Source organism: Microcebus murinus, chromosome 4 (assembly GCF_040939455.1).
Source record: "Microcebus murinus isolate Inina chromosome 4, M.murinus_Inina_mat1.0, whole genome shotgun sequence".
Lineage (NCBI taxonomy): Eukaryota > Metazoa > Chordata > Mammalia > Primates > Cheirogaleidae > Microcebus > Microcebus murinus.
The window spans coordinates 85,244,852-85,268,557 of record NC_134107.1 but is presented as its reverse complement, the minus strand read 5'-3'; the positions used below and the strand labels follow the sequence as shown (position 1 = coordinate 85,268,557).

Below are 23,706 nucleotides of genomic sequence, written 5' to 3'. Positions count from 1 at the left end.
TCCTCTGTCTACAGTTTTAATGAGTCCTCCAATATTTCATTGCCCACTTCCATAATTAATTTGTTGTTCTTCTCAGCACTTATCGCATGCTAACACTCTGAATATCCCAGTTAAATATTGGGCTACTTGTTTGTCTTCCCATCTTGAAACTGAGGTTATGGGGGCAGGTACTATGGTCTCTTTTAACTGAACCTCTGACACCTAGAACAGTGTCTGGTATGGAGTAGTTGTCCTTATATATATGTTAAACGAATGACTTTATAAGATGCCTGAGGATTTTCTCAAAAGATAAACTGCATTAGATAATCTACAAATGATTAACCTTGATTACTTTTCTAGTAGGAAATATTTACCTTAAAATAATAATATCATTTATTATGCGTTTACAATGTTCCAGGTAATGTTCTATGCAATTTCCACATTTTCACTTCACTTAATGCTCAGAATTATGCTGGTATGTACTATTAATAAAATTATTTTATAGACAGAGGAATCAATGCATAGAAAAGTTTAGTATCTTGCCCAAGAAGAAAAAGCTAAAATGCTAAGTTCCACATTTTGGGTACAGCACCTCGGCTTTTACTTTCGATGATGCGATTTCTCTCAAAAGAAAGACATCTGGAAAGCAAGAGCAGCAGATAGGAAAATATTGGATGTTAGTAAAAATTGTTTCCATTCCTAAAAGCGAAGCTGCTTCACAGGGACATACAGTTCCTGGTACTCTCCCCAGGACTGTACGACATAGCAGGGGGAACAGTGGTTCAACTAATACACAAAGAAGGAGTTACTTTCCCTGATTCCGCTTTCTAAATAATGGGAGACTGTTTATTGTGTGAGCTTAGTTGTATACCTATTTTATTATTCCTGTTTTACTTTCAAAGTCTCAATGTCCTCCTGCCCTGATCTGTTCCAAGTGAAGAAAATTTTCCAAGAATACACTCCCCGATGCAGTCTGCATTTCAGTTTAGCAATCTGGTTACTCCTCTGGGAAAAAAAAATATAAAGGCATGCATATGCATGTGCAGCGGGTATTTCTCAATATGTGCTCCCGCCCTGCTGAAAAGGAAACGAACACACTTACCCTCCACAGAAGGGTAGGAGAAAGCAGCCATGGCCGGTGAGTGCTTTACTATTAAAAAGACAGTTCCATGGGAAGAAACAGTTTTGGAAGGAGCTGGTTCTTCTAGAAACCATAACTAGGTTCTTTGGAGATTTAGGTGAGCAGAATTAAGGGAGAGGGAAGAGGGAAGAGGCTCAGAGGACTTTCGCAGGAGTGGAAATGCCAGGGCAAAAAGGAACTGGGGCTGCGCTCATATCCTGCTGTCATTTTGCAATCTTAACTGAAGTCTCCAACCTTGTAAATCTGACGGAGCTTGCAGAATCAGCACAGGATGAGGACCAGCACCTGCTGTCCGCAAAGGAAGGGGGCAAACACAGTTTCATTATTTTATTATTCAGAGTTGAATAAGCATAGGCCACAAAAGGATGATCTCTGCTTTTGAAGTACTAACTCGGGGATAGCAATTCTGTCTTCAGGCCTCTCCATGAGTATACATGGGTAACTAGGGGATAGTGAGATGGTGACAGAATAAGGAAAGGGATTTCCCAGCTGTGTAGAGGTACAGTTGACTGATGGAATCTCAAGGAGGCCGTTCCCTGTTGATGACATGGGAGGAAAATGAGGCTGTTTTCATGACTTGAGATGTCCTTGTGATCCGAACAGACAAGGTCCTGAAGGAGAAGAGGACACAGTTTGTCCACTCACTGGGCACAGGTACCATAAATGGCTTGCTGGATGAACTATTAGAGAAAAGGGTGCTGAACCAAGAAGAGATGGAGAAAGTAAGAGATGAAAATGCTACAGCTAGGGACAAAGCCCGAGCTTTGATTGATGCTGTCATTCGGAAAGGACCCCAGGCAAGCAACATTTTCATCATGTACATTTGTAACAATGACAGCTACCTTGCAGAGAAGCTGGAGCTCTCCCCAGGTAAGGGTCAATGGCTCAGACTAGAGTTCACACATTTCCCGTGTCTCTGTGCCCAAAATTTGATTTCTTTATTAGTCACATTACTTTGCAGACAACTTTCTTATCTTTAGCTTCAGGGCCCCATTTCTGTACCAGGGTCTACTGCATGTCCCATTTCTTGTCCCTCTTCCTTCTCCTTCAGTGGCCTTTCTCTGATTGAAGCTCATTTCTTGTTCTGACTATGTGGTAGATCATTTGTTAAAGTTCATGAGAGCCACTGGAAAATCTTCATACTCCATGTTCCAGTCCTCCTGGCAAGGCACATCATTATTATTTTCATTATTATTAATTTATTTCATTTTGTTAAATCCAGGATGTTTCTGGGCATATATGTAGTTTTCTCATATGAAGATTTAAGGTCTATAGTTAGATACTTTTTAATAACTTGCATGTAACTTTTTGCTGAATAAAATATATTTTAGGGATGGGGAAACACTCAGAGAATAAGTTGAATGATTCTAGTAAAGTGAGGATTTCAAGTGGGCTCTTTCCTCCAGTTGCCTCCTTGCATTTTCATTTGAGGAAGCTTGCCCACTAGCATGGTACCCGACTGCTCGTCATCTGTGAGTCCTAATGCTCCAGCTCCAATCTCCCTGAGGACCTGATATGGGGCTGGGGCTTCCTTCTGAACTGGCCTGAGCTTATGGCCCATAGACCTTCCACATGGGGAAGACGGGAGCTCTGGGGACTCCCAGCCACTCATCTCAACTGTACCTCCCAGAGCCAGTTCAGAGAGAGGTATTCTTTGAAAGTAAGAAACCTTTTTTCCTAATGGTTAGGAGAAGCCTATGCCTGTGTGAGCTGACATTGCAGATATTTTCTGTGTTCATCTACGTGTAATAAATTTCTTGTTTTTTTCATACTTCCTGACAATGAACCCAGAAGTTCTGGAAAGTAATTTTACAACATGTAATTAGATGTCCACATATTTTACATTTTATACCCCCCCTGTACTCTCTAAAGTGAAGACAACCAAGCAGTAACAACAATGGTTAAGATTAAATGTGCAATAACCAAAATTTCTTCTTCCTTGCCCCATTTCTTTCAACCCTTAGACGTTTAATCCTAGAGACATTTACACACCCCACTGTGATAATTCTAACTCGTGGGGTTTGCCTCTCTAGTTATCAAATGATACTTCCTAATTCAGGATTGTTTTCAGGGTCATGAGATATCATAATTAGATATAATATTTAAAGGTACTCTAATGGGAGAGAACTTTCTAGATAAAAGTCCTTGGCATGTACACTACAGTTATAAGGAGGTCTCCTCCAGAAAATGTTCTTGAAGTTATTGGTGGTAATTGTAGCCCAGCAGTTTAGATGGGCTAGATGTGACAAACCGCATCATGCTGCCTGGACTTAGTTTTGTAGGACATTCAATGACATTAACAGCAAGAAATGGACAATATTTTTTCCGCACGAATCTTGTCTTCAACAGGTTCTATAAAATGAAGGCAAACTTTTAATTTGTTAGTTTGTATCAAGTTTTAACCCTTTGCACTCGGATGTCGAGTGTGACTCCACACGCTAGCAAAAATTATAGAGATTAAAATTACTCTTTGAATGTATCAATAATTTGAAATATAAAAAAATCCAAATAAATAAATTTGTATGAAAAGAAATTCCAGTTTTTTATTCTACTGCCATGCTTTGTAAAATCTGGGGTATTTAAAAAATTAAATCCCCAGTAGAATAAAGGAATCGACAAAAAAGCAAGTGAGTGCAAAGGGTTAAAGTGTTCAGAATAAATTTCTCAAGTAGATGTTGTTATATTGAGATCCTGATAAAACTACAAATAGAAATAAATTCAAGTCATATACTTGAAATTCCTAGTCATCCAGACTCTGGTAGAAATATTAACAATAGTTTTGAGTGATTTTATACATTGTTCAATTGAGGGTTACCAGCACTTTCCTTTTCAGAGTAGCGTTCAAGGTACTGACAGGCAGATTGAATTTACCTGGAAGATTGTCTAGAGATTGTGGTCAGAGCTCCTGTTACATACATTGACGTGTGGCAGCCTTGTGGGCCATCTGGCAGAGTGGCTTAGTGATGAAGAGCCCAGGATTGATAGTCAGGATGGATTTGTGCTCATATCCAGGCTCCAGTACTTTTCTGCTCTTTGACATTTAGGAAATTTGCTAAACTATTCTGACATAATGCATTGCAGAGCTGAATGAGCTCATGCTTCTAAAGGGTCAGACATTATTATTATTAATTTTATTCCTCTTATAGTTTACAGTGACGAAGTATAGAAAATGCCATTATGGTATAGAGCAGGGGTCCTCAAACTTTTTAAACAGGGGGCCAGTTTACTGTCCCTCAGGCCGTTGGAGGGCCAGACTATAGTTTTTTAAAAAAACTATGAACAAATTCCTATGCACACTGCACATATCTTATTTTGAAGTAAAAAAACAAATGGGCAAAAACACCCGCATGTGGCCCGTGGCCGTAGTTTGAGGATGCCTGGTATAGAGAATAGAGAACACAGTATAGAGAATAGAGAGTAGTGGGGGATAGAAGTCATATAGTAAAGTTTACAGAATAATTTCCTGTAACTTTCACATATAGCATAGCATTAAACTTATAAAATAATCTAGCACATATGTCAGGAGTCCCTCTGGACCATAGAAATTTTACTGGTTCACCTGAGAGGAGATCATTAACATCACTGAGTAATAAATTTGAAAATGTTTTCTAGAAATTTGTGATGGAATATTATTGACTTTGCACGAATATCTGTAATTTTAAAATGAAGAAAGCATTAGTATTAACCTTTTCTTCCTAAAATCAGATTTAAAAAGACCTTGTGAGTCCTGTGACCCCATTCCTCCCGGGATCTAAACAGAGTCCTTTGAGAACTTCACTGATTAATCTCAGACATGACTATAGAGTTGAGAGCATTTGCTGCATGCCCAGAGCACCAAACCTCTTGATAGCACTTTCCTGGTGTTCATGTCTCATGGGATTCAAAAATGTATCTGTGGGAAGAGATACTCTGACCAAGACCCAGAATCAATGAAATATTTCGAATGTTGAATACCTGTAACTGTCCAAATTTGACCGATAAACCCAAGGTGATCATCCAGACCTGCTGTGGTGGTGATGTCTATGAGACACAAGCCATTCAAATATTGACCTCATCATCTGTATGCACCTGGTATTTTTCTATTTTTTGTGTGTGTGTTTCTTAAAGTCTAAAAACACGTACTGTCACTAGTCAGTATTGTGGCTTCTTTCAATTGTATAGATGGTTAGTAGATATTTGTTCCATGTTCAAGCTTGAAGCTTTGAGGTCTGGATGTTGTTAGAATTTGAGACTTAGGGGAGATAAGGATCACGTATATTAATTTATTTGCCTGTATCTTTCATACACATGTGCATAAACACATACATGTCAGGAATTATCTTTTCAATTATCCTTATTTCTGCTATGAAAGTGGAGAAGAGAGTTCTGGCAGAACTATCTCTAATTAGAGATTAAGATGACAGTGAGACATTGAAGGAAATACATCATCATGGTCGATCCACACAATTTAAATCGGAAGCACAAACTATTTGGGTTGTTATTTTCCTTATATTGGATGCCATTCTTCGTCTGTTTAAAGTGATTCCAATTTTCCCTCTTTCTCTCTAGGTCTGGTACTAACCTCTCTAACACAATAGTCCTTGGGTTGCTGTCACACTTTTTTAGCTGGCTTCCCTCTCTCCAGGCCTTCGCTCTCCAATCCATCCTGCACACTCCTTCTTGTCTTATGCACAGAAGCTGAAAAGATGTAAGAGATCAAGTCCTTAGCTATTTAGGCAGCTGGAATTTTAACCTGTCATATAATTTCTTTGGATTCATTCTCACTTGAAAAATAACAGGTTAGACTATACCACAGATTTGTAAACCTTATTACATATATGAATAATCTATAGTCGTATAAAAAATCAGATTACTGTCCCTCCCTGACCTGGCACAGCTCAATCTTGAATAGACTGCAGGCACTTCTAATCTTTAAAAGATCTGCAGATAATTCTTATGTAGCTGGCCTGGTATAGCTTTGTCTACAGATTAGAATTCATAGGAAAGATTATCAGTTAGTTAACTCTCAGTTCTCACATTAGGTATTTATTACTGTAAATTTCTTACTCAGGAACATAAAATGTCTCCATATTACTTTTTAAAAACTATTTGAATTTTCCAGACAGATTTTCTACTGTTCAACATGTATTGATGCATTTTTCCACTAATATATCCAAAGCATGATTTCTGCTTCATATAAAAGCAGATATTTACTGTATTTACCTCACTGATACTTTCTTGTTATTTGTGTTTTTTTATTCTTTTTATTCTTCCTGTAGTAGAGTTTTTTCCAGGGTTTATGTCTCACCTCACACATTTAACTTAAGCTCCTAAAATGCAGGGATTGATTGTTTTCTTTTCTTGTCAACTTCATGATACTAGTAAAGCATTTGGCTGGGGACAGAAGTTAAATGAATATTTATAGCTACCTCTTTGGCTAGACAGGCCCATTTTACTGATTGTTGGATTAGAGACAGAGGATCATCAGATAACATGTGAGAAATTGAAGATTCTAGACAAAAAAAAAAATAAAGTGGTTCAATAATTATAAACAATTGAATGTACTTACCTATTATTTACTGAGGAATAGTATCCTATTAGAGTATTACATTAATTTTTCTGGGAACAAATCTATGGTCTTGAGGAATTTTATCCTCCAAATTATTCCCTCCATTTTTATTATCACTGCAACTTCAATTCAGCATTAATTGTAACAACAAAAAATAACCCTGTTTTTTTAAATAATGACTGTTTTTTTAAACACCTACCACATGACAGTTAGATCATGCACTGTCTTTGATGGAATATTTAAAACTATCCAATTCAGTTTGTGCTATTATTGGTAGATGTCGAAGAAGATACTTTGAGAAGGAAAACATAATTTGTCTTGGGTCAAATGTCTACTGAGAGGAGTGATCCCAGGTTGGCCTGACTCTCAAACTCAAGGTCCTGCCCTTACTCCAATTCTGTGTAAAAATCTTCAAATAGCTGCTCTGTCTCTGATCACTCCCACTTCAGTCTGGACAGTCTTCTACCTATAGTAGTATTCTTTCTAAAGCCCAAATCTCCCAGCTTCCTGGTTACATCAGATGCCCTGGAGGCTTTGTGACTCTGCCCACATTGTTCCCTACCGAGAGTGCAGCCCCCCCCCCCCCCCCCCCCCCCCCCCCCCCCCCCCCCGCCTTCTCCAAGGGGCAGGCTCAGACCAATCCTTCAGGTTTCATTTCCCAGCCTTCCCTCCCTTGAGGCATGCTTCCTTGTGCTTTTCTTGTGCATAATACCCATTGTTTAAGCTGTTATGGTAGTTTGTATTTCAATTATTTCTGTATATGTCTTTCCACTCACTTGAAAACTTTTCTGTTTAGAAACGTCTTACCAAAATGGTACCCTCCTAAAAATAACAGAGTATCTTTCACAAACAGATACTCATTAAATATTACTGAATGGATTTGAGAATGAACACACCTTCCCTCCGCTTGAAAACTCTCCATGTGAACTTAATGGCCTGTTAAATAAAACCAAACTTACTTGGCTTGCTATGAAGTAGTCTTTAAGAGTTGGGCCACACCTAAATTTTATCCATTTGTTCTTATGATCTTTTGACTGATGATTTGGTAGATAATTATTGATAGATAATTATTTGACTAATGATTTGGTAAATAATTACTGAATGTTAGAAGTAGTGCAGGCCTAGTTCATGGCCCTTGGCCTCATAGAGCATAGAATCTAATGGTGGATGCTGATAATTAGGCTGAGAATCACAATTACATGGAATAAAATGCTGGCCTAGGGAGAAACACGGTGCCCTAGCAGCACAAACTTCTGAGACTCTATCTAGCCTGGAAGTGTCAGGGAGGATTCCCAGACAAAAGTGCCATCTAATCTGATACTTGAGGATAAACTCAGAGCAGTGGGAAGACAGGAGGCAATGAGGGTTGGGGGACTGGTACACAGAGATCCCTAAGTAGGGGCTTTATAGAAACTGAAAGAAGAGCATAATGATTAAAATGTAATGAGCAAGGTGGAGACAGTATCTGAAGATGAGGCTGAATGAGAAGCCCGATTAAGCTGAGAGGTTCCCTGATCAAATTTCCATATTGGAACACTCACTCTGCTTTGTTGTTAAGAAGAGATTAGAAGGGCAAGAATAGATTTATGAGGTTCTTAGTATAATTAAGAAAATAAAGATGTTGGCCTGAATAGAAGTAATGAACAAGCAGAATTGAGAGAAGTAGTCAGATTTTGTAAATATTTAGGAAATAAAATCAGTAAGTTTTGAATTGAGATGGAAAATATGACATAAAGAATGCAGAAGGCATTTAATGTCACCAGGGTATGCTGCTTTCTTGTACTTGGAGGTTAGATTTTATTTATTAGTATGTGGAGGAGGGAACAAAGGAGTGGAACAAAAAAATGAGCAGTTCAGCTTAAAAAGTTGAGTTTAATGAGTTTTTGGGATATGGAGAAAAGATGTCTGGTTGCCTGTTGGATGTGTAAGTCTCAATACTGTGATCTACATCTGGGCTGAATCTATAAATTTGAGAGTCATTTATTTACTTTTTACGGCATGTAATTGATGCCCTGAAAATGTATATATTATGGGGAGGAAAAAAAACCTCAGGCCAGCCTCTTTGGCTTTTTTGTTGTTGTTACAATTTATTTATTTAATTGACAAATAAAATTGTATGTATTAATTATAATGTGATATTTTACAATATGTACATGTTGTAGAATGCCTAAATTTAGCTAATTATCATAAGCATTACCTCATATGCTTATCATTTTTTGTGGTTAGCACACTTAAAATTCAGTCTCAAGCAATTGTCAAGAATACAATACATCATTATTCACTATATTTACCATGTTGTACAACAGATCCCTTATTCCTCCTATCCAATTAAAATTTTGTTTCCTTTGACTAACGTATCCCAAACTCCCCATCTGATCCCCTTTCTGATCCTTGGTAACCATCTTGGTAACCAAACTCTTCTTTTATGAGTTTAACTCTGTAGAGTCTACATATAGGTGAGATCATGTGGTATTTTTCTTTTGGTGAATGGCCTAGCTTATTTCACTTAAAATAATGTCCTCTTTGTTCTTCCATGTTGTCACAAATGACAAGATCTCCTTCTCTCTTGAAGCTGAATAGTATTCCCTTATGTATATAACCCACATTTTCGTTATTCATTTATCTGTCCACAGACACTTAGCTTGATTATGTATCTTGGCTACTGTAAATAATGCTGCAATGCAAATGGAAGTGCAGATATCTCTTTGACATACTGATTTCATCTGTTTTGGATATTAACACTTAGTAGGATTGGTGGATCATCTTTGAGTTCTATTTCTAATTCTTTAAGGAGCCTCCATATAGTATTTCACTATGGCTGTACTAATTTACATTCCCATCTGTAGAAGGGTTCCTTTTATCCACATCCTCTCCAACACTTTTTGTCTTCTGTCTTTCTGATAATAGCCATTCTAATAGGTCTGAATTGATAGCTTATTGACGCTTTAATTTTCCTGATGATTAGAGATGTTGACCACTTTTTAATATATCTGTTGCCCATTTGTATGTCTTCTTTTGAAAAATGTCTATTCTGGCCCTTGCTCATTTTGTGATCAGTTTGTTTTCTTCCTATTGAGTTGCTTAAATTCATTATATGTTTTAGATATTAACCCCTTATGAGATGTATGATTGGCAAATATTTTCTGTTATACTATAGGTTATCTCTTCACTCCATTGATTTTTTTTCTTTGCTGTACAAAAGCTTTTTAGTTTAATACAATCCCATTTATTTAATTCTGCTTTTGTTGCCCATGCTTTTAGTGTCGTATCTAAAAAAATATTCCAATGTCATGGAGCTTTCCTCCTATGTTTTCTTCAAATAGTTTGACATTTTCACTTCTAATATCTGTCTGTAGCCCATTTTAGTTGATTTTATATATAGTAAGTGATAATAGTCTAATTTCATTTCTCTGCATGTGGCTATCAAATATTCCCAATATCGATTATTTAAGATACTGTTCTTTCTCCATTGTGTGTTCTTAGATCCTCTGTTGCAAACCAATTTACTGTAAATAACTGGAATTATTTCTGGGCTTTATTTCCTGTTCATTGTTCTATATGTCTGTTTTTATGCCAGGATTGTACTATTTTTATTACTATCATTTTGTAGTACATTTTGAATTCAGGTAGTGTGATGCCTCCGGGTCTGTTCTCTTGACTCAATATAACTTTAGCTATTTAGGTTTTGTTGTGACTCCATATAAATTTTAGGATTTTTTTCTATTTCTGTAAAAATGCCATTGGAATTTTGATAAGGATTGCATTGAATCTATAGATCACTTTGGGTATTATAGATATTTTAACAATATTGATTTTTCTAATCCCTTAAAACAAGGTATCTTTCTATTTATTTGTGTCTTCTTCAGTTTCTTCCACCAGCATTTAATAGTTTTGAGTGTATTGGTTTTTTCCACCTTGGTTAAATTTATTCATAAGTATTTTGGGACTTTTTTAGCTATTTTAAATGGGATTGGTTTTTTTCTTATTAGTTCTAACAAATTTTTGGTGTAGTCATTAGGGTTTTCAATATATAAGATCATGTTATCTGTAAAGAGGTGCAATTTATCTTTTTTCCTTCTAATTTCAATGCCCTTTTTTTCTCTTGACTAATTACTCTGGCTAAAATATCTAGTATATTCAATAGAAGTGGTGAAATTCAACACTTTTCTCTTGTTCCTAATCTTAGTGAAACAGCTTTCAACTTTTCACTATGATCATGACATTAGCTATTGGTTTGTCATATGTGACATTTGTTGCATTTTAAACCTCCTTAGTTTTATTGCTTGCCATATTTCTCCATATTATTCATTCAGTCAACACTCTACAAGTTCACTGAGCACATAAATAAATAAAACAGAAGTCCAAAACTTAGGCAAAGTGTGTATTTCACATACTAACTTGGGTGCTGTTTGCAAATCTTCAAACTCTTTGTTCCAATATTTTCACAGTATTTCAAAACTAGCATTTTTGCTACCTCTTCCAAAATGCCTTTGTGATCTCCCCTGCTGGAATTTACTTACCTTTTCTGAGACCCTTAATTATCTTGTTTGAATTCTCTTAAGTAGATCTCCACCAAGTATTACATAATGTAGTTTGATGATTTAAGAGTGGAGGCTCTGGTTTTTAAACCCCTGAATTTCAATTCCTGCCTCCCTGTTACTATACATTCTATTCTTTTTACACAACTTGGATCAACTACTTAACTAATTGACTAGTGTACTAGTGACTAGTGTACACTAGTACTAGTGTACTAGTACTAAATGTATTAGTTAGCGCGTTTCCTTTTCTATGTAAAAAGCATTAATGTACTTTTACATGGCATTTTCATGAAATTTCAGTAAAGCACTTGGCATGATGAGGGCTCAGTGAATATTAACTATTACTACTGAAGCTGAGTCATGGTTAACTATATAGAATATGGTGTAAGAATAGGATTATAATCCTAATTTGTGTGGTTTGGGGCAAGTTATTACTTAAGTGACTATTAGAATAGGTAAAGGTTCTAGCCAAGTCTTTGGTCGTGGGTGTAATTCTGAAGTTTTCCAGCATAATGTTGAGCATATGGAATGGAGGATAGGAAGAACCCAAGCTATTTCTTTATTTCTTAGTTTCAATGAACACACACACACACTCACATATAATGTGTGTGAATCACTGTTATTTAATCAGAAAGATAACTACTTGGATCCCTACTTGCCATGGGAGATGGCTTCGAATTACCATGTACTAGTCCCTTCCCTTTTGTATCAATTAATTGGGATTTCAAGCATTTAATTACATAACAGATTAGAACCAGAAATTAAAATTTTTATCTAAACTCTTAATTTTCTCACTTTTTTCTCTTGCATTGACAGGCTAATTGGAACTCCCTTTTGTCAGTGGACTGAACCATACCATATACTATTTTGTGATGCAATAATCTGCTGTAATGCTAATTTTACTGTTGGATGTAAGACAGAGATTCTATCTAATTTCTCATTTTACTTGAAAACAGTATATGTATACATAGACACATAATGGTCATTAGGAGATGACTGTTACACTAGAAAGTAATCCAAACTTATAAATAAACTAGAAAAAGAAAACTTTTGATGAAAAGACATACCCTTTGACCAGGAAATATCCTAGGACCCTGGATGTCTTCATGTTGGCAGAATTTTCTGGAATAGGAGGGAAAAGCATGTGTCACTCCTTAATCTATGAAAAAAAATGCTCAGAAGTTTTGTATCCTTACACACTCTTATAACTTGGTGCATCCCAGGACCTTGGGCTTTCATCATACTTTTTAGAAGGACATTTTTTCAAAAGTATTATTAAAACATAATGAAAACAAGAGATGAAATAGAAAAAATTATAAAATAAAAAAATCTGAAAATTTTATATCAGATAATATTACTTTCTCATTTAAATGAAATTAACCAAAAAATGTCTAAGTTGTCCCATGTAACTGAACAGAAATAACATGACTATCCATTCCGATCATGGCAAGAAACCACAATAGTTTAAATCTTGCTAAGCTTCTCTTCTAATTTCTGTTTATAAATTCCTTTTCCTTTCCTGTTCTACAAAAGGCTCTGGAATTTCTCAGTCTCTTGCATAATCTCAGTCATATAAGGATAAGCAATGCTAGATAATATTTACATTTCTCTAGGAGGCAGATGAGAAATACTCAGAAACAAACTTCTCCAAAACAGATGTATTATTTTCTTGCATTATAAAACATGGGATGAAAAATTTATTGTTAGTTGTTCAGTACTTTGGAGGCAAGATATCCAGAGTTAATCAAAGTATCTAACAACAACAACAAAAAAATTGTCCCTTTGATCTTGGATAAAACACTATCATTACTATTCAGCATTTTTCCTTTAAATAGCTGACTTTCTATATGGTGAGGTATGATTGAAGCCCATTTCCTCTAGAAAGGTTAAGAATTCAGTTTAAGATTCTGAAAAAATAATAACTGGATTGTATAAGATTCAAGAGTCTGATAAATGTTACGGTGTATGAATGTATCTGCATGTGCTGTTTGGATCAAGAGGGGATTATCACTCCAAAATGGTACTTGTACCATCTAATATCCTATCCATATGTGGCTATTAAATCCTTGAATCTTGGCTAGTAACACATGTTGAAATGGTAATATTTTAGATATAGTGTGTTAAATATAATGGGTTATTAAAACTCATTTCACCTATTTATTTTTAATATTTTAATGTGGATATTAGAACATTTAATGTTGCTAATGGAACACACATTATATTTCTAATAGATAGTACTCTGATAAATATTTACGCAGTATACTCTTGCTTAGAGTATATAGAAGGTCCATATAGATGAGTGAGTACCCTAGAATGGTATTATTGGAAAAGTCAAACTGTTTTTCCTCAATATAGATTTGACCCCAAGTTATCAAGGTGTTTTCCCCAGAATTATCAGAATCTATTATAGCATTTCTGGTTGGATCTGCTTTCTCTGTCAGGTACTTCTCTGTTTTCTCCCAGTAACGATGTATCTACTTATACGAGAGGGAGAGGTTAGATACAACTATAAGCCCTATGTGCAAAAAGTCTTCTTCCCAGGACTTCCCACTCTCTCAATCTTCTGAGGTGATGAATTGGGTCACCAAGGCAGAAACCACAATAAGTATAATGTTATATATCCTGCAGCTCCTCCGGAAATCAAGGCTGGACCAGCTGAGTCAGCAGAATCTACAGATACCCTCAAGCTTTGCCCTCGTGAAGACTTCCTGAGATTGAGTAAAGAACGGGCTGGAAAGGTACCGTGCTCTATGCATGAGACAGAGATGTGGCAAGAGACAATTGCTATCGCTTAAATGCACAGTTTCTTAAAGCACTAAATAATTGGTGGTGAAGACTGTGGAAACTTTTTTCATATATCTGAGGAGAACAATTTATGTATTCACACACCTATTTGGGATTTATGGGAATTTCAACTATAAGCATAGAATCAAAATATGTGTAAGATAACATGGCTGAGTAGAAACTGTTTCTACCCTAGTTGAAAGACCTGGATATGAAACATATCTTAAAAATATAATTAAAGCTTGAAAAACATTATGAGTTGATATGTTAAAAATAGTACGAAAACAATAATTCTACCACAGCCAAATAATCTTTGGTGTATTCATTATTACTGGAGTCAATGAAAAATGTCTCTGGTTTTTATGAAATTTGATCTGAAGCTTAGATGCTAAGCAAGACCTGACTAGGTGGAGAAGAAAGGAGAGGATGGGTAGGAATTATTCTATTTATAGTTTGTAAAGATTCTTGAGTTACCTTTCCAAATATATCCCTGTCCTTGCTCTGGGCTCCTGAGAGAGAGGACGGCAGGGTCTCCTGGTAGAGGTTGGGGGAGAGGGTAGCTGTACGAGGCTTTAATAAAGCAACACTGCTGGGTGTATGGGGTTTCAAAATAGACTCGGGCAGAATCCAACTCACTGCATATCCATCTCCTGCAGATCTACCCCATAAAGGAGAAAAAGGATCGCACTCGCCTGGCTCTCATCATATGCAACACAGAGTTTGACCATCTTGAGCGGAGAAATGGGGCTGACCATGACATTGTGGGGATGAAGGGGCTGCTTGAGGGCCTGGGCTACAGTGTGGATGTAAAAGAGGAACTCACAGCCAGGGTAAGGGCCCCTTGCCCACCCCAAACTCACACGTATTCAACACTCACCCTTCCACTAACTAGGCAGCTTTAGAAAACCTCAAATGCTTTAACATCCTCAGGCTGTATTTGTAGGTGCAAAATGAAGATATTGTATAGGTAAAATCTGTGTTTCTTTTGAATTCCAACCATCACAATTCCATGAAACTGGACAAAATGTGATTGACATGTGTTTTCACCATTCTTGTTGAATTCCAAAGTGAGGTGACTGTGAGTCAGCCCCATGATTCCCCAGACAACCTGAGTGGTGACTGTCAAGCAGAAGTGCACTCATGAAACAAATACTGAGTCCTGAACTCAGTGTCAGGAGCTTTTCCTGCCACCTGGGATGGGCCTTTCAGTGAGACGGGAAGCTTCCAGCTCACACTGACCTAGGTTAGAGTGCAGAGGGACAATGAAAATATAAGCAAAACAAACAATTTCAGAGATTGTGTGTGTGCATGTGTCTACATAAGCTTGATCACAAAGTCAAAATAAGTGAACAGAAAAGGAAAAAGGAAGAGAGAATTGGGGTTGGGGGGCACCTTTGATGGGGTGGTCCAGAGAAGCCCCTGTGAGGAGATGGCGTGGAAGTTGAGTCGTGACTACCAGAAGCAGGTGGCTCTGGAAAGATGTGAGTGAAAGGCCTTCCAAGTAGGGGGAGCTACATGTGAAAGGGCTAAATTGGAAAGGTAGTGGCACAGGAGAGGCATAAAAAGACCAGTGTGGCCAACCTGAGGATGGAGCAGGGTCAGGCCAGAGGTTTGACTTTATTCTAAGCACAGTGGGATGGGTTTGAAAAGGAAAGTGGCATGATGATGCTTTTATTACACATGATCTGTGTTAGGTAATAAGAGAAAAGATGGAAATGGACAGGAAAAGGTAATATATGTCACATATAACAAAAGACAGTATATTGAGAAGACAGTTTCTGGTATATCAGCAGCAGGAGAAGGTTGGAACCCACTGTCCCATTAAGAAGGAAAAAGACAACAGTTGTCATCACTGAGTCAGGACTGTGTGAAGGCCCCATGACAGAATGTCACATGCGTTTCTTGTGCTGCTCGTGGTAAATCTAGGAGGTCAGATAGTTGTGACACTTGCTCTACTGAAGTGAGACATTGGTCTTCTCCAGGATATGGAGTCTGTGCTGCGGGAATTTGCTGCCCGACCAGAGCACAAGTCCTCAGACAGCACCTTCGTGGTGCTCATGTCTCATGGCATCCTGGATGCAATCTGTGGAACGAAGCACAGTGAGGGAACATCGGATGTGCTGCCTTATGACACCGTCTTCCGGATACTCAACAACCGCAACTGCCCTATTCTAAAGGACAAACCCAAGGTCATCATTGTCCAGGCCTGCAGAGGTGGTGAGTTCTCAGATGGAAAATCCAAAAGATACAAAGGAGTTTGCAGAGACCTTTGATGCATGGCTTATATCTAAGGGAAACTATCTTAACCCACCCAGTGCAAATCCACTGCACTGAATGATGAGGAAACTCTGTCTAGGGGGCTGGTGTCATTATGATTGCCTGATCAGCTGAGAAGTTTCTATACAATTTAGTCCAGGGGAAGTGGTGAAGGAGATCATCAGAATCCCTAAATTGAAGGTAAATGAAATATTCACAACTTCGAATGGAAGCATTTTAGTGGTAGCTTGTCTTGTAAATGTTTTACAGACATTTTGAAATTATATTGTTTGAGAAGATTTACTTTTGAATGTTGGGCCATAATATAATAGCAGCACCCTTTTTTTCTTCACAAATATTGAAGGGGAGTGAGTATGAAGTTCAGGGGGCTGGGGGGGCACTGCTATCAAAGTTTTCTTTCTTTTTCTTTTTTTTCTTGACATCCAAAATATCATGGCTACTGGAAGCTCTCTTTAAATAAAAAGCAGAAATAATTCAGCTAAAAGCTGGTAACTACAAGATGATGTCACTATAATTGGCACATTACTCAATGGCATTAGACAGAAGGTAAAGTGGTCTGAGTGTGTGTATGAAACTATTAATAGTCAGAATGAATATTCGAAATGAACAAGGTAGACAACTGTGATAGTCACTCTGAGGGAGGCTCAGCGGTGTGTAGCAAGTTCATGTCTCCACAGCAAACCGTGGGGAAGTGTGGGTCAATGACTCTCCAAAAGCCTCGGCAGACAGCTTCTCACAGTCCCCTGAGAACCTGGAGGAAGATGCTGTTCACAAGACCCATGTGGAAAAGGACTTCATTGCTTTCTGCTCCTCCACCCCACGTATGTAACTTTTAGAGGCATTCAACGATTTGTAGGCTTGAAGCTACCTTTGAATGGTTCTAGAAAAATCAACATAGGCTCTGGGCAAAAATGATCTGAGAAAAAGGTTGAGTTTTGTCAATATATTTTACATTATCTTATCTGTGCTGTAAGAACAGATTCTACTCTTCCCACACACACTGTTAAAAATTATACTTTTTTTTCTTGGGAGATATGAGCTGGCAGGTGGCCTCTAGTCTGCCATTTTTTTTTATAACTTTTGTATTTTACAGTCAATGGTACACCAAATAAAAAAGCAACCCAATACAAGGAACCCCATTCACTAAACTTCATTTATACATCAATGATTGATTCATTTTTTTATTAACTCCATTTAATATTTTAAGTATTGATTTTGTGGATCCCAGGACTGGCTGGCCTTTCTCAAATTACCAACTCCAAGCCTTTTTCCTCATATTTTCCATCTGACTCTACATAGAGTGATGCCATTTCATGCCCCAGTAGGAATGTGGATGTGCTTTGAAAGAAATAGACAATAATAGAGTAGGACTGATTAGGTCCAGTACAGGGAACAGTGGTTAGCTTTTTACCTCTAGTTAATCATCTTAAGGACCTTCACATTTGACTGTTTCAAATGTGCAAAATTTGAAGTCTTATTCTTTTAAACCACTTTATTGAAGTATAGCAAAACTGTACATATTTAGTGTATACTACTTAATAGATTTGTAGATAACAATCCACCAGTGAAACCATCACCACAATTTATACCTTCAACATATCCCTCCCACCAAAAGATTCCTGCAGCTCTCTATTAATTATCATCATGCTTTTATGTTTGTGTATGATGAGAACACACATATAAGATCTACCCCCTTAGGATGTATAAATATTTATACATGTATAAATATGTATACATGTATACATATTACACACATATATACATATACATACACATTATACATACATATCACATATATACATATATATATACATTTACACACACATATACATACATATTGTACATACATGTGTGCATATACATGTACATATATACATACATATTATACATATACATGTATAATATATGTATTACATATATACATATATATATGTAATATATGTATTACATATATACATGTACATTTAAATATATAATACAGTATTGCTAACTATTGACACTATACTGTACAGTATATTTCTATGACTTACTTATTATCTTCTATAACTGAAACTTCGGTTCTGTTCATCTATTTTGTTTTTTATGTTGTTAAAGACAGCATGATGTAACTTGCAAACTGCGTTGGACCCAGGTGGCCATTTTTGGTCGCTTACTCACTGTGTGAACATGGGGAATTTCCTTTACCCTTCAAAACTTCTATTCTTTCTTCTGTAAAGTGGGATAATCCCATTTATGTCAAAGCTGAGTGAATGAACATAAGACACATAGTAGAATTTCAGCTCCAAGTGTCCAAATGTAATCACTCTGTAATTTCTTGCAGCTCTGACAGGCCGACCCTTTAATTCAACCTCTGCCAGCTTTTTTGTTTTCTCTATGTGGAAAATGAGTTAATTTCAGGTTATAAGTTCTTCTATTAAGAATAATTCCTGAGCTATGCTTTTCTTTTTACAAATGGCCAAAAAACAAAAATGTAAACAGAAAATAGTGAAAATCAACATCCAAGGCATAACAGTTTCTATCGTTGTAGATAACATGTCCTGGAGAGACAAAACAAAGGGCTCCTTCTTCATCACACAGCTCATCACATGCTTCCAGAAATACTCTTGGTACTGTCACCTACTGGAAGTATTTCAGAAGGTAAGCTTCTCTTTCCACTACTCGTCATTCATTTATTTGTTCAGGAAGAATTTATCATTATTCACATTTCAAGGGACTTTGTCAGGCAAGCAAAAGTAGAGTGGTAGCTCTACCATGGGTATATGTCATCTAGGGGTTGAAATCTGGTTTACAAAAAGATGTCAATATATCCCAGGAGGAGACCAAAGTAGGACAAAATGATATAAACCATAAACTTATATGTTATAGGCTATAAATTCTTAAAATTCAAAACACAGAAAGTTTTTTTCATTGCTTAATGTATTAAATACATATTGGGTAGTCTGCTATGTAATGGGCTCTATCCTGGTGCCAGGGGGTAAATGGGGGACGAGTACATAAGCCTACTGAGGACTCACACTTTTGTAATATGAACACTAAAAAAGTGGATCAATAAACAAATGTGTGATCACAATTTGTGATAGGATCCATAAAGACATGTAAAAGAAAATTAAAATAATACATTCTTTGAGTGGAATGGTCCAGAAGGGAAGACTTCATACTCCTTCCCCAATGTGCTACACTCCTTAGTCCTCCTCCTTCTCCTTGTATATTTTTCTTCATAGTTCTTACCAGCACCCAGTTATTTTTATTTTATTTATTTGTCTGATTTTTTTACCTGTATTACTCACTAAATTGCAAGCTTTATGAAGGCAGGGATTTGCTCAACACCTCAACATGCCTGGCACATAGCAGACTTCAATTAATATCCACTGAATAAAAAGATACATGAATGAGTACATACATGCTCCCCACTTTTTTTTAGAGGAATAGGACTGATATTAAGAACATGGGAAACAATTATGCAATTGTTTTTAAATTCAAAATCATAGAGAACAGTTACACTATGTTGGGGAAAGAGAAATACACCTTTGGTAGATTAGAGAAGATTCCTTGGTAGCATGAGTCAGGTTTCCTATGAATAAGGATCTAAAATGTTAAGTTCTTCAGATGAATAGGAATTGGATGTTATAGTTTCAAGGGTGTTTCTAGACAAAGACTAGAAACACCGGATTTAGGGTAAGTGGGATCTCATTGATCAGTCTATGCAAAAGACTTCAGAGATCAGCTTGGTGGTGAATATATGAAAGTTTCAGTGTTCAGGCCTTAAAGACAAGATCCTGGGAATTAGGTCTCCTTAAATTGAGGAGTCAGCCTTGATGAGGGTTGAAAATGGGGGATTTTCCTTATGTATTTCTCATCAACAGATCCAAGGGATACTTGATTGTTAGATCTGTAGGTCAGAAATGAAAAATAGAGAAAATAGAGGTTGAAAGGCCTTGGATTAAGCATGAGATATTTATTTTGAGTTAAAAAATACATTCTGGCATAAAGTATCCTTTCAAAGAAGCATGGTTGGAATTCTAACTCCGGTAAGTGACATAGAATATCCACGGGATTGTCCCATCAACCCCAGGAGCTCTTCTCATTCTTGGCATTTCCTGGTTCATGGGACAAGATATTTTCTGAGATTTCAAAAGAGTTATATGTCATCTAGAGCAATGGTCCCCAACCTTTTTGGCACCAGGGACCATTTTAATGAAAGACGATTTTTCCACAGACCAGGAAAGGGAGAAGGTTTTGGTATGATTCAAGTACATTACAATTTATTGCACACTTTATTTCTATTATTATTACATTTTACATTTACATATTATTACATTTCATTACATATATAATGAAATAATTATCTAACTCACCATAGGTTGGGGAACCTTGATCTAGAGCCTCTTTTTCTTTTTAGGTACAACAATCATTTGAAACACCAAGTGTTCGAGCCCAGATGCCCACCATCGAACGACTATCCATGACAAGAGACTTCTACCTCTTTCCTGGAAATTGAACATAGTAAGTATGGAGAGTTGCTGTGCATAGGTAAAATATATGGGAGAGTATTGCTGGTGGTGAGGTCCAATGACCAATGGCAGCTGACTGCTTGGATGGTCAAATTAGTGCTCTTTGTTGACATAGTTTGGTGATTCTTTGCTATTTTTTTTTTTATTCTACCTTTGTGCATTTGCATTCTTCCCATCTCTACAATCAACCAATTAATCAGTCAAAGAGGTAAGGAAAACCAAGGCAAGATATGGTAAATAATGAGAGACCCAGGATAGCAATTATTAAAATTGCAATGTACTCATTATTACTTATATTCATTGATCTCCCATACTCTCTTTCTCTCTCACAGACCTACACACACACACACACACACACACACACACACACTGAGTTACCAAACATTGCATGTGAGCCTGGAAAAAAACAGAGGAACTAACTATGGAGGAAGCAAGACTTTACTTCTCTAATGCAGATATCACATTACTGACATTAAGCTGCCATTGCCAGACAGTAAAAAATATATCCTGGATTGTAACATTTGTGTGGATGCACCCTCTGGTTCTCAGACTGTTCTCAGATTGTTCTCACAGTGCAAATCACAGGTCACTCAGAGTCTACTTTCAGACCTTCAGTTACTTCTGAGAAACTCCTTCAAGCTCCCATGTTAATACTTAAGCTTTTTTGGTTTTGATCAAAATATTTTAGAATGGGTATATCAAGTTTAGACCCAATGATTACTTTTCACCAACAACAGCTTTATATCATACTATATTAAACACATGTTATTAATCTCTCTCTCACAAACATACTTTAAATGACATTTTTAGAAAAGTTTGCCTCAATAATTCAAATATTTACCACATAGGCATTTACTCTTGATTTCTGATACCCCAGTTGCAAAATACATAAATATTTTACTCAACAGCTTCCAGTGCCTAATTCATTTAAGAGGACCACATCTGAACTTTGGACTGTCTATTTAATATTTTTCCACACTTACCATGCACCAGGTTCTATTCTGGATGCTTGGTATAATACCAGTGAACAAAATAAAAGATTCCTTACCCTCAGAAAGCTGATATTCGAGTGAGTAGAGACAGACTCTGTCTGAATACATAAACAGGTAAATATATCATAGGTCAGAGAGTGATAAGAACTAAGAAGAAAGCTAAAGGTTAAGAGAAATACAAAGTGATGGATGTTGTACTGCTGTAAATAGATTATTCAAGAAAGCCTTATTTGAAATGATGAAATGCAAACGAAGAACGAAGAACAGTGGGGGAGTAAGCTATGTGGTTCTTATACAGTAAAAGTGTCCCAGCACAGAATAAAGCAAGTGCAAATGCCCTGGGGCAGAAATACACTAAACTTACTTAAAGAACTGCAAAGACAGTGTGAGTGAATGAGAACTGCAGTGGGGGAAATGGCAGAGACAAATTCAGTGAAATAGAGAGAGAGCTGATCCCATGGACCTTGGTGATCACGTGGTACATACATCTTTTAAAATTTTTATACTGAGTGAGATGAGAAACTCTTGAAGTCCTTTTGATCAGAGAAAAAATAAACTCTAACTTAAGCTTTGCAAAGATCACCCTGAGTGCTTTATGGTGAATAGCCTACATAGGTCACAGATGGAAGTCAAGGTAAGAGACAAGAGCTCACGGAAGTGGACAGAAGAAGAATCACGAGGAATGGGATGAAAGCTGTAATGGATAACCATCTTGACTTGTTTTTTCTGTCTCCTTCAGGAAACCACAGGCAGCCCAGCCTTCCTTTATCAACGCCAAGAAGCACCTTTACCAGTACTGCGCAAGCATTTAACCTTTTGTATTTCAATAAAAGTGAAAACAAATGAAGCTGGGTGCAGGTTGTGCTTCTTACTCCAGCTACTTGGGAGGCTGATGCAGGAGGATTTCTTGAGGCCAGGAGTTTGAGACTAGCCTGGGCAAGTCTCATCTCTTGAAAGAAAAAAAAAACTGAACTGTGTCTTTTTAGGTTCTCTAACAGAGAACAGAATTGCAATTAAAATGACGGGTGAATGAAAATGAAGAAGAAGCTAATGGTATTGTCTAGCTTTATGGCTCATATAATATCTGCACTTCACTGAGTGAAGAGAATTGGCTGCGATTTACTTTCAACAATAGGGCGAAAGGATATTGTGCCTAAAACTACAATGAGATACCACCTTACACACATTAGAACAGCTACTATAGAAAACAAAAACAAACAGAAAATAACAAGTGTTGGCAAAGACGTAGAATAATTGGAATCCTGTGCACTCTTAGTGGGAATGTAAAATGATACAGCCCCTGTGGAAAACGGTAAGGCAGCTCTTCAGAAACTTAAAAGTGGAATTATCATACGATCCAGAAACTCCACTTCTGGGTATAGACCCCAAATAATTGATAGCAGGGCCTAAAGGTATATTTGTACATCCGCGTTCATAGCTGTATTACTCACACTATCTAAAATGTGGAGGAAACCCAAGTATCCATCAACTGGTGAATAGATAAGCAAAATATGATATATACATACTCATGACAACCCAAAATAAAAGATGGAGGCAAAGTTCTCAATCAAAGGAGGTTTATTAAGCCAAAGTTTGAGGACATGCCCCAGGAAAAATACAAACCATGGAAGTATCCATGGCTGTTTCTGAACGGGAATTTGGGAACTTCAGCATTTAAGGAGGAAGAGGGTGTACGGAAAGAAAAAAGAGTAGGGGAGTGGGCAGTGAGGCAACATGGTTACATTCTTGAGATGCCCAGGAAATCTACATTTTACATTAGATAAGGTGAATAATGTTAGAAAAGAAAAAGGAACTGAAGGGAGCATTAATTACGTAGATGTCCCTGGGCAGGTAGAAGGATGTTTGATATTATCTCTGTTCTGCACCTGGGAAGGTAAACTTGTAATTCATTATGAGGGTGGAATGGAAAAGACTT

At 37.0% G+C, this 23,706-nt stretch overlaps 1 protein-coding gene across 2 annotated transcripts; it reads left to right on the top strand.

Moving 5' to 3' along the window:
• Positions 1–1,058: 1,058 nt before the first annotated feature.
• LOC105862461 (caspase-1-like) lies at positions 1,059–22,609 on the top strand. Of its 2 annotated transcripts, none has more exons than XM_020286672.2 (9): positions 1,059–1,117; positions 1,724–1,990; positions 13,835–13,944; positions 14,647–14,820; positions 15,973–16,207; positions 16,945–17,088; positions 18,795–18,904; positions 20,667–20,770; positions 22,510–22,609. In XM_020286672.2, the coding sequence occupies exons 1-8, from the start codon at positions 1,111–1,113 to the stop codon at positions 20,763–20,765; spliced, it is 1,146 nt and encodes a 381-aa protein (XP_020142261.2). In that variant the 5' UTR covers positions 1,059–1,110; the 3' UTR covers positions 20,766–20,770; positions 22,510–22,609. The 2 variants fall into 2 exon arrangements, with proteins under 2 accessions (XP_020142261.2, XP_075858586.1); XM_076002471.1 differs by lacking the exon at positions 22,510–22,609 and adding an exon at positions 20,979–21,015.
• Positions 22,610–23,706: the final 1,097 nt, after the last annotated feature.

Excerpts from the sequence above, each read along its gene's own strand:
- LOC105862461 (XM_020286672.2), top strand. Across the intron at positions 13,945-14,646 it reads GTAAAGAACGGGCTGGAAAG|ATCTACCCCATAAAGGAGAA; the intron begins GTACCGTGCTCT and ends CATCTCCTGCAG. Across the intron at positions 16,208-16,944 it reads TGTCCAGGCCTGCAGAGGTG|CAAACCGTGGGGAAGTGTGG; the intron begins GTGAGTTCTCAG and ends ATGTCTCCACAG.